This window comes from Chrysemys picta, chromosome 1 (assembly GCF_011386835.1).
Source record: "Chrysemys picta bellii isolate R12L10 chromosome 1, ASM1138683v2, whole genome shotgun sequence".
In the NCBI taxonomy this organism is placed as follows: Eukaryota; Metazoa; Chordata; order Testudines; family Emydidae; genus Chrysemys; species Chrysemys picta.
Window position 1 is genome coordinate 214,288,361 of NC_088791.1, and position 15,540 is coordinate 214,303,900.

At 40.6% G+C, this 15,540-nt stretch overlaps 1 protein-coding gene across 1 annotated transcript in view; it reads right to left on the reverse strand.

Annotated features, from left to right (window-relative positions):
• The window catches only part of PHEX (phosphate regulating endopeptidase X-linked), a 137,344-nt gene that overhangs the window by 8,808 nt on the left and 112,996 nt on the right, over positions 1–15,540 (reverse strand). Inside the window, exons 16-21 of the mRNA XM_005281535.5 lie at positions 14,079–14,133; positions 10,406–10,473; positions 7,676–7,806; positions 4,599–4,664; positions 3,216–3,320; positions 1,800–1,876 (exon numbers count right to left, since the gene is read on the reverse strand). Of these exons, the coding sequence (XP_005281592.2) occupies positions 1,800–1,876; positions 3,216–3,320; positions 4,599–4,664; positions 7,676–7,806; positions 10,406–10,473; positions 14,079–14,133 (502 nt within the window). The remainder of the gene's footprint in view (positions 1–1,799; positions 1,877–3,215; positions 3,321–4,598; positions 4,665–7,675; positions 7,807–10,405; positions 10,474–14,078; positions 14,134–15,540) is intronic.

Genomic DNA, 15,540 nt, shown 5'->3' on the forward strand with positions numbered 1-15,540 from the left:
ATGCTTTTGCCCAAAACCACTGTGGTCCTCAGGGACATGGAAAGTTTCCATGAGCAACCTGAGATTCACAGAGACCAGAGGCAAACAAGCTGTTTTAGATTCTAGGCCTGGACTATGGAACACCCCCCAAAAGAGATCAGAAGAAGATCTAGTCTGACCACTTTCCAAGACTGGTGCAAAACCCACATTTTTGCAGACGCCTATCCCCAATAACAGAAGTGGAGATAATAAAAATATTCAAGTACAAATAAATAAATGCTAGAACAATGAGAGCAGCGCCCACTTTTGTATTGATTCCTTTACCTCTTTCAATGTCCTGTATTTCTGCACTTAGACACTATATTGTCTCTTAGCAGAGTCGTAACTAAGCATTTAGTGTCAGGGCAAACAATCATAGTTGCACCAGTGGTGCAGGATGCTGGGGGTGCTGCTGTACCCCCTGGCTTGAAGTAGTAATAACAAACACCAAATACATGGTTCTCACAGTTTCCATCTGCAGCATCCCCACTATAAAAATTGTTCCAGCCTCCTAGAAGTGATGTGTGGAGGGTGGGGGGGGGGGGGGGGTAGCACACGGGCTCATGTGTCTCCCCAGATTTCTGCCTCCCATTTAGCACAGAGATTTTCACACTGTGGGGTGCACCTCCCTAGGGCAATGTGCCCCACAGGTTGAAAACCACTGCCTCCTGCCAGGAGCTGGCAGCTCAAAAGCTATTGGGAGCCACCTGGACTGCTTGGGCCCCTGGCTCTCCATGCTGTGAGAGCCGGCGCTCTGGTTAGCTGCCCGGCAACCCTCTCTGCCCTGCTCCCTGAGCCAGCTGCTTCTGGCGGCCGGGCTCGCGGTCACGCAGCCCGAGGTCTGAGCTCAGCCATGTAAGCCCGGTGCCCACCCCAACCATTGGGGGACAGGTGGCTGCTGGCAGGACGGACTTGCTCCCGCCAGCTCCAGAAACCAAGCCTGTGAGAATGGAGCGGCCCCTAGGGTTACCATATTTCAAGTTCCCAAATAAAGGACACTGCTGGGGGTGGGGGAAGGAGCTGGAGAGGGTATTTGGGGGGCGCTGGAGGGGGTACTTGTGGCAAGGGTACCCACTGAAGGTGGGCTGCCAGTTCTGGGGAGGGATTGGCTGGCTTAACAGGGGAGTCCCAGCTGCTGCCAAGGGGATGCTGCGTGTGGGGCTCCTGCTTCCCACCGCCCATTCCCCTATCCTCTTCCCTTCCCCATACCATCCCCTAGCCCCAGCCCCCTCCCACCACTCCCACATCCCCACCCCCCTGCCCATTCCCTATTCCTTTCTCTTCCTCATCTCATTCCCCTTCCCCACTGTCCTCTGCACTATCCCATCCCCTTCCTTCCCCACTCTTTCCCCGACCTCATCCCCTTTCCCCAATATGCCCCCCGTGTGCACTTACCATTGTACAGAAAACAGGATGGTGGCCATATAGAGCAGCCACCAAATGTAGACGGGGAAGACCACTGGCACTAGGACCCAGGAGGCGGTGTCCAGCTGCAGAGGCACGAGCACTCAGCAGGAGAAGCAGCTCCATACCACCTCCTCCACTTCCAACCTGGGCCTCTGTTTGGGGGGGCAATGCCCCCGGCGCCCCCAACTATGCCCATGGACTCCGGCCAACACTGCTGGGCTCAATTCTGTGGGGTGGGGGGCTGCCGCAGCTGGGCCTGATCCTGCTCTGCCCCATTTTTGCGCCCCCACCAGCTCTTCACCCTGGGCAGTTGCCCCTCTTGCCCCGCCCTAGTTACGGCTGTGTACCTTAAACAGATATATTATTTACTCTACCTGAATTGAGGAGGGCTGTGAACTCCAGTATAGATTTGCTCTCTTGCTGACTCTGGTCTAAAGGAATTGCATCTCACCTAACGAAGAAAAGACAAACATGTACATTATTTGGGGAACACATTTTTCAAAATGTAGCTGACCCTGCTACATGTATTACTATAATATACATGAGATGGGCAGGAACAATACCACACCCATTTTCCTTCACCTCCACTGGCTTCCTAGTCTTCTCTGTATCTAATTTAAAACAACTCTGATTTTCAAACACTCTCCAGGGATTCAAGTCTCTAACCATTGCTGCTCCCCATCTGCTCATCTAATCCTAACTTCCTTGATTGTCCTTTCCCTTGAGAGTCACTGTAATTGAGGGTCGCCTCTTGTCTTGTGCTGCACCATCTGGAACTCTCTTTCTCCTCCCTTTTAACCACTGTGAATCTTCTTGGTTTTAAACCTCTAAAGTGTATATTAAAGATGTGATATCATGATGTTTCTTGTCCTAGCAACTGTAGATATTACTTAACACATTACTTCATTATTTTCAACACTGATTCCTGATGTATTTTCCAAGTTTCTTTTAATGCCCCTCAATTTTCAACTCTTAAGGTAATATCTGACCCAATTATGAGTGACCAAAAAGGGGGTTATGGACAATATAGACAAATACTGAATTATCCCCTTCTCTATTATACCCAGTACACCCTAACAGACCTTGTGAGTTGGTCGAGCACCTAATCCTTTGTATGAAATAAGATGAATTCAAGGATATTTAATGTCCATACCGATGCCTCTTTTCTAAAAGCACGCTGAATATACAAAGGGCACCAGAAGGCAATCTTAATGTACAGCAGACAAAGTGAACAAACTTTCCAAGATTTCTCTCTCTTCCATTGCTTGGTGTCACTGAACACATGCCCAATATACCAGGCTTAAGACCCATTGCATTTACTACAGTAGTCTGAGGCTCCAGAAGTCAGACTGTCAAACCTCTGAAACCCTACAAAGTCCTATTCAGGTGGGAAACTGAAGGGGAAGTGATTGAAAAGTTGGCAGAGAGGATGAAGGCTTGAAGGCTATTGAGAGGAAGAGGTTTACAAGAGAGAGGGATATGGCTGTCGTGACAACTACATTCAAGAGCTGGAATCATTTCAGTGGGAGAGGTAGAGGAGCCAGTAAGTTGCAAAGAAAAAGGGGACATAAAAGTTTGGGGATGAGATGAGTGAGATCCTTGAGAGGATACAGTGGGAGAAGGAGAAAAAAAAATTGTAAGTTTAGAAAAAGGAGTCTTTATTCAACCCATTAAAATCTCTTGTTTTGGAGAAAAGGTTGGGGAGGGTGGGGGTGTTATTTTTAAACCAAGCAGATTGTAGAGCAACCTAGTGGATACATCAACTTGAAAATGCATTTTCTAGTACTCACATGAGCGTAACTGAGAAAGAAGAGCTGATTGTGGGTGAATTCAATGCCTGGTAACAAAGCCTCCTCTTCTCCCTGCCTCTTTTCTTCAATCCATTTCCTATAGGCCTGATTAGAGAGGTACAGTGAGTACTGTTCAGTAGATACCGAGCTCAACAGCAGTTTTTACAATACTGTGTTTCAATTTTTTTTCCCCAAAGCACAAAGAAATAAAACAACCGCCCACTCTGACACTGGCATGCCAGGTGCCAGCTCATGCCAAGGTCCCCATGTCTCAACTGGACACTAACCGATACATAGCTGGAATTTGTCTGGATCACTTGTGGATTAATACTGATAAAACAGGTGTTCAAATTATAAGAGTGTTTAGCCTCTATCAAATGCTTGTGAATTGCTGAATGCATTAATCTTACTTGTAATATCTGTGTTCCATATTGTAATGTAATATGTGAGTGGTTATGGTGAGCCTCTGGGACTGTATGAATTGCCACAGGAGAGGGACATTAATTAGTTTGAAGACCTGCTCTTCTATAGAAATGGTTATGCCCCTCCAGAAAGAGGAGGCCCATTGATACTAGATTGGGTGGGTTTTACAACTGGAAACTCCCCACATCTGGACTGAGGAGTTGCCAGCAAAAGGACCAAAGATTCTTATTGTTGTTCTGGCCCCGAGAAGATGAGTCATGTAAGTGGACTCCTCCCATCAGCTGAGTTTTTCAGCTCAGAGCACATGGCAGGAGGGGAATTAAAAACAACAACAACAAAAAGGAACTAGATATCTCTATGTTGCTTAGACTTGTGGTTAGGGGATGGAAGGTGTTTCTGCGCATAAGCAAAAGATCCTCAGCTGCTTAACCTGGGGTTACCCCTAAAGGTCAAATAGAGCTTGCTGACTATAGCAGCCTATATTATCTTTTGAAATCTAAGACTGTAATAATTCATGTGTCTATGTTGCTTGCTTTAACCTTGTAAATAATTCCCTATTTTCCCTTTCCCTTAATTAATCTTCAGATAGTTTACTGTAGGATTGGTTACAAGCATTGTCTTGGTGTGAAACCCAAAGTGCAATTGACCTGGGGTAAGTGACTGGCTCTTTGGGATTAGAATTAACCTGCATTTGGCTGTGATTCTTGGTGTAAGAGGCCATCTGTCACAGAGAGACGCTCACCTGGCTAATGAGACAGACCGGAGTATCCAAGGGGATGGTCTGTGACTCCATGTTAAAGCTGTTAAAGTGCCTGAGAAGCTTGCACTTGGTGCAGTTGGTTAGTGAGATCCAAGTTTAGAACTCACAAGCAATTAGGGGATTGTGCCTTGGTTTTTAACAGTCTGCTCCCTGAGGTTGGTACGCATGCTCTTGCATACCACTGGGAATCTTACACCTACCCTGAAAGCCTCTCGCACACCTCCATTGTCTGCAATGTTTTCTGCCAAAGTCCTCTTCCCTTTTACCTTGCAGAAAGGAAGAACATAATTCATTTGATCTGTTTCTAAACTGCATTTCAAGGCCAGCCTATATATACAGATAGGAAAAAATCAAACAGATTATATGCCAGATCCTCAGCTAGTGTAAATGAATAGCTCTGATGAAGAAAATTGCTTTCCAATGCGAAAAATCAAACCTATACTCATACCATCTCTGTATTCTCCTGGGGCCAGTTACTCTGGCTCTAGGGTTAGATCCAAGTTTAGAACTCATGAAGCAGAAACAATGCATCTGAGAATCTGGTCTGTGAAATTTGATTTGAGTATCAATATTTTTTTCCATCCATGTGTGTGCTACTCTAGTTAGATCTGGAAATTTGCAAAGTTTTCTTCTTATTTGACAAATTACATTTATTTCTCCACATAACTTTCTCTATCTACTACTGGAGTGACAGTAACTATCAAAGTATAACATAAAACAGTAGAATTAAAAGTAGATGTCAAGGAGAGAATTGAAAAGGGTAGTGTACAAAATGCTTTTTACTAATCTAGAAAGAAGGTTCAAGTTCTTTTTTCTAATATTGCTTCCAGCAACCATAAAAAAAATCATGTTACAAAAATCGGTGTCATCAAAATGCTGATAAACCCAATATCCTGATATTACAATATTTAATATCATTTGAAAGAACCTCTCGTTTTCTGTGGAGTAGAGCACTATCTATTATCACCAGACCTATAAGGGTTTTTGAGTTATCAGATTGTACTGGTAATTCATTAGTTTTTTTCCTCCAACTCTTTATACTAAAATAGGCATGTTAAGAACCACAGGATCAAGTTTAGAATCAAATTAATTAAAATATGATTCCAAACCAACAGCTGATAACATGGTATGAAGCAACAGTTTGAAATTTAGGACAGGACAAATTATCAGTGGCACAATGGTCTACTCAAAGGCCTTTGGAGAGAATGGGAGTCTTTCCATTGACTTCAATGGATTCTGTATCAGATCGCTAAAACTGCTGTGGCTAAAAGGGATAGTGATGGGAGAACAAGAGAATGTCTTAACTCCAGAGCTCTTTGGTGTTGGCAAAGTCTGAAACTATATCTATTTCCATATCTACTTCTTTCATTAAGCACCTTTTTGGAGACCTTTTCATTTCAAATTGAAAAAGGAGTTGGGGAGGAAAAGATACCTGATAAAAGTAAACTGATCCCATATTGATAAACTGCATAACGTATCAGTGCTAAAGATGTAAAATATATAGGAAAGAAAGAGTTCTTTGGATGTCCATCCTTTCAAACAGAAGCTCCAAAAAAGAGGAAAAAACCTGAGATTTCCCTCCCCCTCCCCACAAAAAGGTGTTCAAAATTGTGGTGTATAGAAGACTGTGTTGGAATTGCAAACTTTCACCTTATGAGTGGGGGGAAAGCGTTTCCTGATCCTGCTTGCATGCTTGGGGACTCTGTACGGAAGTGTGTAATCTGGGAGCAGCAGTTAGTCAGGAAAAAGCTAGCCTAGAACAAAGTTGGGAGAGTTGTGCCTCTGCCTTAGGGAGCAGCCTGCTTTGTCTCTCTGTGCGTGGGTTTGTGTGTATCATTCTGAATTCTAAGAAATAAAGTAGTTTTACATTCCAATGTTTCAAAAGAGGTATTTTATATTTTTATCTGTGTGTGTGCACGCCCTGAAAAATAACAAAAATGAACCTATCTTAAAGTGCAATATGATGCTTCACAGGAAAGGAAAAACTAAATATCTCCACCTCAGTGAAGTCCTGTAGATGACATGATTGTCCACTAGCAGCAGTTCCTACAACTTCACAGATGGGGAGGGTCCAAATCCTCCTAACCACGGTCAGGACCTCCAGAAAGCAAAAGATTGATGGATGGGCCAATAGCATCAGCATGGAACCAGTGGGGGAGTTCCAGCAGCTCCTCCACAACATCTTCTGTGTCTTAAGTGATACCTCTCTTGTGGTGATGATGGTGGCAGCAGAGATGCTTAACAAACAGCTGGAGGTATTTTATTTGTAAATTGGCTGATATCCAGCACTGCAAACTTGAGCCATTGGATTGCTGATTGGTCAGTGGCACATCATCATTAGCCCTCAGCTGATGAACAACTAACAATATCTTTAACAACTTATTGTGAGGAGGTGCAAAAGCAGGTGAGTTAATTCTGCTTTTGAAATGTGAAAACAGGGAGTAGAAATTGGGTTTTAAGGATATGGATTTAACTGTAAAAATGAGGTTAAAATCCTGGCCCCATAGAAGTCAACGGGAGTTCTGCAAATTATAGCAGTCGGGCCAGAATTCCACACCCAGGGTCCCTATTTATGCTCCATTCAAGAAACTTACAGTTTAAACCCGCACATATTCCGAGGAGCCCATGCTTCTGATAGCTAATACACACATTTCATTTCTATTTCTGTTTCTTTTTTCAACCCTGCAGTTGCTGTGAACGATTGTTTAGTATTTGATTCATTTGATCAGCAACATGTCCACATGTACATGGAAAAAATAGCAAGAGTTGAATGGGAAATAAGCTGTAGCTTGTGTCTCCACATTATAATGTTAATTTATTTTCTGATTTATTGGGTGGGGTTGCTAAATGGATCTAAAACCCATTATTAGTTTCTTCTTTAAAAAAAATGGTAGCTGCCACTAGCCAGTCCCAATCACTGTTCTGTGCTGACACCACCATCAGAGGGCATTTAACACATACATGCCCGTTGGACTACTCCTGCTGCTTGGCTTCACCCACTCACACTGCCTCCACTGTTGACCTCACTATGAGAAGAACTTTAACCCTCTCAACAAAGAGTCTGTTGTTGTAATTTGTTTTGGCTCATACGATGACAAACAAGTTAAATTAAACAAACGTGCTCACTTCGTGTATAGTACATGAACAAAAAACCAGCTACATTCATCTCAAAGCATTTGTTATGAATAGCCCATTCACTTGTAGCATTCCAACAGGTTGGTAATCATGAAAAGATAAGTAAACTATCAGGGACTCCAGCCACTGGCATGTTACATACATTTAAGCCAGCTCTCTTCCAATAATAATTATTGTACTGGTTAATCATGCATTTTGTCTTCTCTTTGAATTTTTCTTCAGACTCAGTGGACCACCAGGGGTCTAAATTTCCATTCTTGTCATACTTACGACCTAAAAACCAAAAGACATTTTTGAGAAAAATATACTTTTTGCAGTATTTGTAACATAGCATGGACACAAATACAGGAAGTGAGAGTAGTAAAATGGATGTATTGCTTCACATCAGTTTGTCCACACTTGCTTATTCTGCTTAATTCACTAAATTTTCTGATTCTTGTCCCTCAGCTAAAGGTAGTACTGCAGAAACCCAACTCCTGTGGTCACGCCATCCAGTGAATGGCGCTCAGTCAGTGAATCTCAAAAAGATGCAACATTAGGCATATCATTCACTTAATAGGGAAAAGGAAGATTCAACCCAAGAGGATATGTAGTTATAGTCTTTGTAGTTTGCCTAACAGTGTGGCTGTGTACTTTGTTTTGCATATAATTATTCTGAGAGAGACTCAGGTTACATTCTCTGCTTTGGCTTCTTCCTCTAAAATGGCATTATTATACAGTGATAACACCTGTACATCACTCTGCAGCAGCCATCCTAGCCAATGGGGTTGCACATGTGTCTGAGAATATAGTCTAGAGATTAGATTTCGAATGTTGATGCACAAGATGTAAATAACACAGCTTGACTCTCAGATCCCAGGATGAATGTATATAGCTGGAAATTGGAGAATAAGGGATTTCACAAGAGTAACTGAGGGCAGAATTTAACACTGCAGTTAGACCATAGTAGACAATTCTTGTAATGACCTGTGAGCTAGAATGGAATCCAGCACCCACTCCCCAAACTACCTTGACTGTGCAGTGTGAATAAGAGTAAAGCAGAAAAACTTAGTTTGTAACTAAAGTATTCAAATATCACTCTGAGTATACACAAGGATATGACTTGTTGAGGAAGATTTTACATTTTTCAGAGAACAATTACTTTAACAGCGTAAAAACAACAAGGAGTCCTGTGCCACCTTAAAGACTTATTTGGGCATAAGCTCTGAAGAAGTGAGGTTTTTTACCCACAAAAGCTTATGCCCAAATAAGTCTTTAAGGTGCCACCGGACTCCTTGTTGTTTTTGTGGATACAGACTAACACGGCTACCTCCTGTTACTTTATACTTTACTCCTTATATTTTAACAGCATAAAAATCATAATTGTTCTGAATTATTAGACTCCAGAACTCAGAAAGATCAAAGCAACTGAAATTAAGATGTTTAGAGACAAAAAGGGTGACACGATTAGTCATCAGTTTTTGACTAACAATGACTTCCTCTTTTTTTTTGCCACATCCTATATTTTTATTTTATATTTTTGTTTAAAATGGATTTAGTCACTGGATGAAATCCTGCCCCCACTGAAGTCAATGGCAAAGCTCCCATTTTTATCAGTGGGCCTCTACTTCATCCAGTGTCTCAGTTCCCATTTTTATAACAAATTTTATCACACGAGTGAGGTCAATGACATAGCTCAGAATTGTACAATATTACAGAAATATGAACTTTCCAGTAAAATCTAATTGTGGTTATTTTTCATCCTCAGACCATATAATTGTGATTCTGCAAACAGGCACAGCATTGCTATATTATAAAATGGATACTACACTTCCTGCTTCCTAGTTTACTTGTCTAAAGCCTCATGACAAAAAATGTCTACACCGCAATTAGACACCTTTGGCTGGCCCGTGCCAGCTGACTCGGGCTCTGGCTAAGGGGCTGCTTAACTGTGGAGTAGACGTTTGGGCTTAGGCTGCAGCCTGAGCTCTGGGACCCTCCCACCTTGCAGCTTCCCAGAGCCCAGGCTCAAGCCCATGCCCAAATGTCTACACAGCAATTAAACAGCTCCTTAGCCTGAGCCCTGCGAGCCACAGTCAGCTGCCACTGACCAGCCACTGTGTTTTAATTGCAGTGTGGATGTACCCAGAGAGAAATCAGCCAGTCAAACTACAGACCAGTCAGATCAATACCTTACAATACACTGCCATAAACTATGTGTTATACGTTGCCATAATTTTCTACAGACTTCTATATCACATAACCAAATTGACAATGAGAAGATAAAGACATAAGTCTATTAATTGTTATATCTATTGCAGCACTGGAAGGAACTAGAGATGGTCAGAAATTTTCTGATAGAACTATTTTCCATCAGAAAATGCCAATTTCACAAAAGCAAACCATTTTGTAGAAGCATGTCAATTTAAAGGAAAATGTGTTCCAAACGAAAAAATGTTGATAACATTCTGAATGGAACATTTTGATTTTCCATTTTTAAATTACTTTTTGCTTTTTAAAATTTTGTACTATGTAAAATAACTTTTAAAGCAAAAATCAGAATGAAAAGGTTTTGATTTTTTCAAAATAAAATGTTTCAATTAGCCCCAAACATCTTTGTTTCAGAATTTCATTTTATTGGATAGTCTCTATTATTTTTGGTTTTGTTCTGTTTCAGACGGGGGAAAATACTCACTCACAAAAAATCCCTTTTGGCCTAACTTTAGAAGGAATCCATGCAAAACTAAACCATTCTTTTTACAATCTTATGGTCCTCTTGACACATCTTATCATTCTTGGAAAAAATGTACACATAAAGCTACTCCAATGCATCTTTTTTTTCTATTCCACAAACCCAAAAGTAAGAACAATATAAATGTGGACAATTACTCACCATTATTATCAAATCCATGGGTAAACTCATGCCCAACAATTACTCCAATGGCACCATAACTTAAAGACCTATAACACAAAAGAGCACTTTTGCCTCACGATATATGCATGTGTATGAACATGAAAGCAGATGAGATAGAGGATAGAACAAGTTTCCATTTCAAAAAAGATTTTTTTGTATCTAAAAACTACATCCACAAAGTTCCTCTCAAAGTTTCTGATAGTGAAAGGTGGAACATGAAAAATCTCATTTATTAAAGAAGGGTAAAAATAAAACCTTAAAGGCATTGTTGTCATCTCTGAAGTGGCTAGATTGTCTATACAAATATCTTATGTCATCATCAGGACTCAGAAAAAAAAGGGGGGATTCCAACTAACTGCAGCATTTATTTTCTAACTGGGAACTGGGTAGTGTTAAGAGTAAAATTATTCTGATAATGTAGTTAAAGAAAAGCACAGATCAAAGGTTAAAAGGGATTTGAGATGCCATCTCTAATCACTCTTCTCTGAGTATGTGATAGACAAGCTTGAAAATGCATGGCATTTAATGTGTGAAACATTAAATAGATTCCCATTGTTTTCAAAAGAGGTGTTATCCTATTTCCCTTCACCTGTGCAGAAATAAGAGATTATCTACAATCAGATCTAATGCACTGAAGAGCCAGAAAGGAGACAATAATTTCACGTTCCTGGCAGACAATAATTGACATCTTCCTGGTTTGTTTGTACAATATATTTTTTGTTTTCAATTTTCTGATGTTGTTCTATGGTGAGGGAAAAAGACGTGTATGAAATTTTAATTCAGAAGAGGTATTCATGAAACACATCTTGTATTTGCTAAGTTATTCTTCTGGAACATTACATACGTCACACAGTACAGAAATGCCATACATCAAAGTAGTGTATATTAGTGTATAACAGGAAAAGGCAAAGGGTTTGAAGTAACATATTATTACTGGACATAATGAGCCATCACATACTAATTGCTCATCTCAGTCATGCCCAAAAAAGTGTTTAGGATTTAATCCCCCCACCCAGGACAATTCTTCCCTTTGTTGTTTTTATCCTGAAGGGTAATTTGTCTGTGATAAAATGTTTCCTACTGTGTTTTCTATCATCTCAAACCTTCATTAAAGAGCTTTGGTTAAAGTTATACAGTTCAACAATAGAAATATCATCCCATTGCGTGACAAATTTGTAATTTTGTATAATGACAATTATCTGTACTGAATGCACAACATTAGGCTTGTTTTCCATATCTAAAGCCTTCTGCAGCCAGAACAAAATGGCAAAAAAATCAGCTGCACTGGTATTAGCAGCATGAGGAACACCTCTGTAGAAAAGTTTCCAGTTGTCGCTAATGTTTATAGTATAGTAAAGGATCAAGATACTTTTTTCTAGGTTGAGACCCCTCTCTTACCTATCCTTGGAGCGCTGCAGGGGTTAAAATCAAACGTAAACCAAAATCAACTTTAGACAATGTAGGTAAATAACTAGTCGTGTCACTCAGAAAAAATGGTCATTATTTGATTTTTGATGGATAACATTAGGAATGCTGCTATCCAAAAATCACTAAAATCAACCCAGTGAGTTTGTAATAAGATTATTGCCTTTTAACATTATCAGCAACATTTGTTTGTGAAAATTCTACTATAAAAAAAAAGTCTGTAATTACAAAACCTAATTCAAATAGTTTTTTGTCACTCTGTTTGCAATGCCACTGACATTACAAACTCCTAACTAGGAATGATGGAGTTTAATAATCACATTTTATTTGATATACACATATGTAGCCTAATAATGTAGCTTCCAATTATGAGATAAGGTAGAGTTGATTTTAATTGAGGTTGTATTGGAGCTGGACCCTAATAGTGGTCAGTGAATAAATATTTGCAGGATACATTTTTCTGCAAGTGCTGCTATTTATTACTTGATTTTTTTTCTGATTCCAGCACTCATGTATGGTCTCTATTATATGGACTGACAAAAGATCTAGAATAAGCCAATCTGTTTGATATAGAACAGATTCATTTGTTTACTAAATGTCATTCTGATGAGTATGGGAGTGAAAACGACTTGTATAAATGAGAGTAATGTTTAAAGAAGAGAAATATGAGAGGCATAATTGTTTGAAAGAGCCAAAATTTCGGCACTTTGACAGGAGATCAGGGTACCAAGAAATCATCTCAGAGAACAAAACTGGAATTGACCACACTGAAATAAGCATAGTATAAAAAGGAGTTAACTAGGACTAAAGAGAGGTCCTGTCCAATTACTGCACCACAGGAAAGTCACTTGGCTCATAAGAATTAATCTTGAACATGAATTTATTTGTTCCTAAGTTTAATGCATATCTTTATATTTACTGCCAACATTCCGATTTAAAGGGGCACTCATCCTAATTGAAATATAACAAATACAACATATGTTTAAAGGTAAACAATGGAATTTATTAAGGACACTTGTCAGTAGTAATTGGTCTCATTTGATAGCAAGTTAGCTTACTGAAACTGTGGTCTCTTGTCCCTCCCCAAGTATGAAAATATTGAATTGCATGGGCGTAGGGACTTTTCACTAAGCATGATTAAAGGTGACCTGAAATCTTTCCCCCCATAGCAGCACATACTAACCAAGGTCCCAATGGAACTGCTCACCTGCTTAAAGTCAAGCATGTGCTAAAGTGTATTGCTGGATTAAAGCTCATGATCCTGAGAGATATTTATCACCTTGATGAGGCCCTAGGAGGGACATCAAGCACTTTGGCCCAGATCCACAAAGGTACTTAGGCGCCTAAGATGTCTGATTCCAGGAGAGGAGTTCCCAGCTGTAGATTAGAAGCAGAGCATATCCTGCAGCCCAGACTTAGGCACCTAACTCCAGGACTCCTAACTCCCTTCTCACCAGCATCTCCCACTGGCTAGTTTAGGGGGGCTCCCCACCTAACATGCTGACTTTTGTGGATCCCATTCCTAGGCACCTATCTTTCCCCATTCATTGTATAGGGAGCCTATGGGCCTAACTCAGGCTCTGTGAATTGCAGTGTGTTCCTGTGATTTTCCAGGCACCTAAAAGTTAGGCCTTGTAGTACTGAGCCTCATAACCCCATAAGTTCCTTTTGTGGATCCAAGCCTTTTGGACCCAATCCAAAACCCACTGAAGTCAATGGAAATGCTGCCATTCGCTTCAGCAGGCTTTGAAGCAGCCTCTTAGCTGGGGCGGGGCAGCATTCAGTGAAGATGAAAGTTTTGCTTCCATTATTTATGGTTCTCTTTGAATAGACTTTATCCCAGGCTGCTCTCTTCTGCTCACTCCAGAATCTAAACACCCTGCACACACACACAATTATTTACAAATTCCTCAAAGCAATCAATCCTCAGTTTAAAACAACACAGAGACATCCAGTTTCCCAAGGTAAAAACAGGCATCTCACAAGGCAGCAGCTTTTCAGCTCAACCTGGTTTTTCAATAGAAAAAGCAGCCTGCAGCAGAAGGATCTCTCCCATTGCCAGTTTCTTCATGCCATGATGATACATTTCTAGTGTACACATTGGTTTGGGCTGCTGTATCAATACACTCTCTCACTTCGTGCTCCCTTTCATTTCACACAAGAACTTACCTTTACAACTCTGTTACTCCTCACTGCCTACTTACTATAGTTTTCCTTTCTTACTTACCTAGGGTATTCTGTCCCCCAAAAGAAAGGCTTTTGGAGTTCTCCTGCTGGGAATCCTGTAAGAGTCAAAATACAAAAGTTAGAAGCAAATTCAATCCCGCTGAACGATGAAGCCATGAGGGGGTTTTTAAAGAGGGTTCTGCAGGGCAGTTCTTCTCTTGAACAACTTCAAAACAGTGTGCTGATAATTAGCCTTCCAAACAGACCATAGATCCTCCTTGTTCACAGTGCAGTGGCAACAGGATGTTGCACTATGACCTGAGACAGTTTGTTGTTGTTTGTTAGACATCTAGACAAGCAGAACTTTCCTTGTGCTTTCTCTCTGGGTTTTGGGCTACATAGATGGCTGGCTGCACTGGTCTTCCCGTGCAAAGGGACAGAGCCACTTCTCTGACCTCTGAGCTCTTGACAATACATACAGAAGGGCAGGAGTAACAGACAAAATGCCAAACAACAACAAAAAAATTAAGAACTTGCTCCCCAGGCTACTGGAACCCGTGCAAGGTACTTAAGCACGTTCTTATTTTTAACCATGTGAATAGTCCCATTAAAATCAGTGAGTTGTTTAAAGTAAGCCATATGTTTAACCAACTTGTTGAATCAGGATCACAGTATAAATAGATTATCAAGGCTTGATAGGAACATCCAACCATATCCAGTAAATGCATCAGTTAGAAGTTACTGGTAAAATAATCTGCAATTGAAAGGTTATCAGTGCTGACACTCCAGTGAGTGATTTACCCAAGATCACACACAGACAGGAATAGTACCTAGAACTCACAAATCCAGGCCCATTTCTAACCACTAAACTACATTTCATTACACATACAGAAGTCAATTCCCTGCTGCTGAAGTTCTCCCTTATCTGGGGTAAAACATAGCAACTGGTTAACAGCCGCTGCACCACTACACAAGATTGAGACTCTCTGGCCAAATTTTTCAAAATGGGGTGAAAAATCAAGCCACGTATGTGCTTAGATATAGAGTTAGGTGTATAGCTTCAGGAGCTCCCTTTTGAAAAGACTTGGCCTATATCTCCGTTTCTCTTTTTTAGAGTATCTTAAGCATATATAAAGTGGCTATGACAATGATGTTTCTCAGACTATTCATTGCAATTTCTAACTTTTCCACCATACTCTGATTGCCAAAGAATGTTATCATCTCAAAACATAAAAACCACATGAACATTAAAATCAAAACAAAAAAGACTCTTAATAAGATTTTAGGTCTTTTATTATTTATAAACAGAGTGTGGAATTTTGCACAGCGAAGGTAAATGTGAGGCAACATTTCATTGTTATCCTCCCAGAGTCTTTTAAAAGAACATACTGAGTGTAATTCATGTCAAGTGATGCAGCAAGTGGTATGCCCTCCTGGCCTGCCCATCTGCTGCCTGCCTGCTCTTGCTCCCTTGCTGCCATAGCCACCTGTTTGCAATTGATTTATGAAAAGCAACTTTTTGT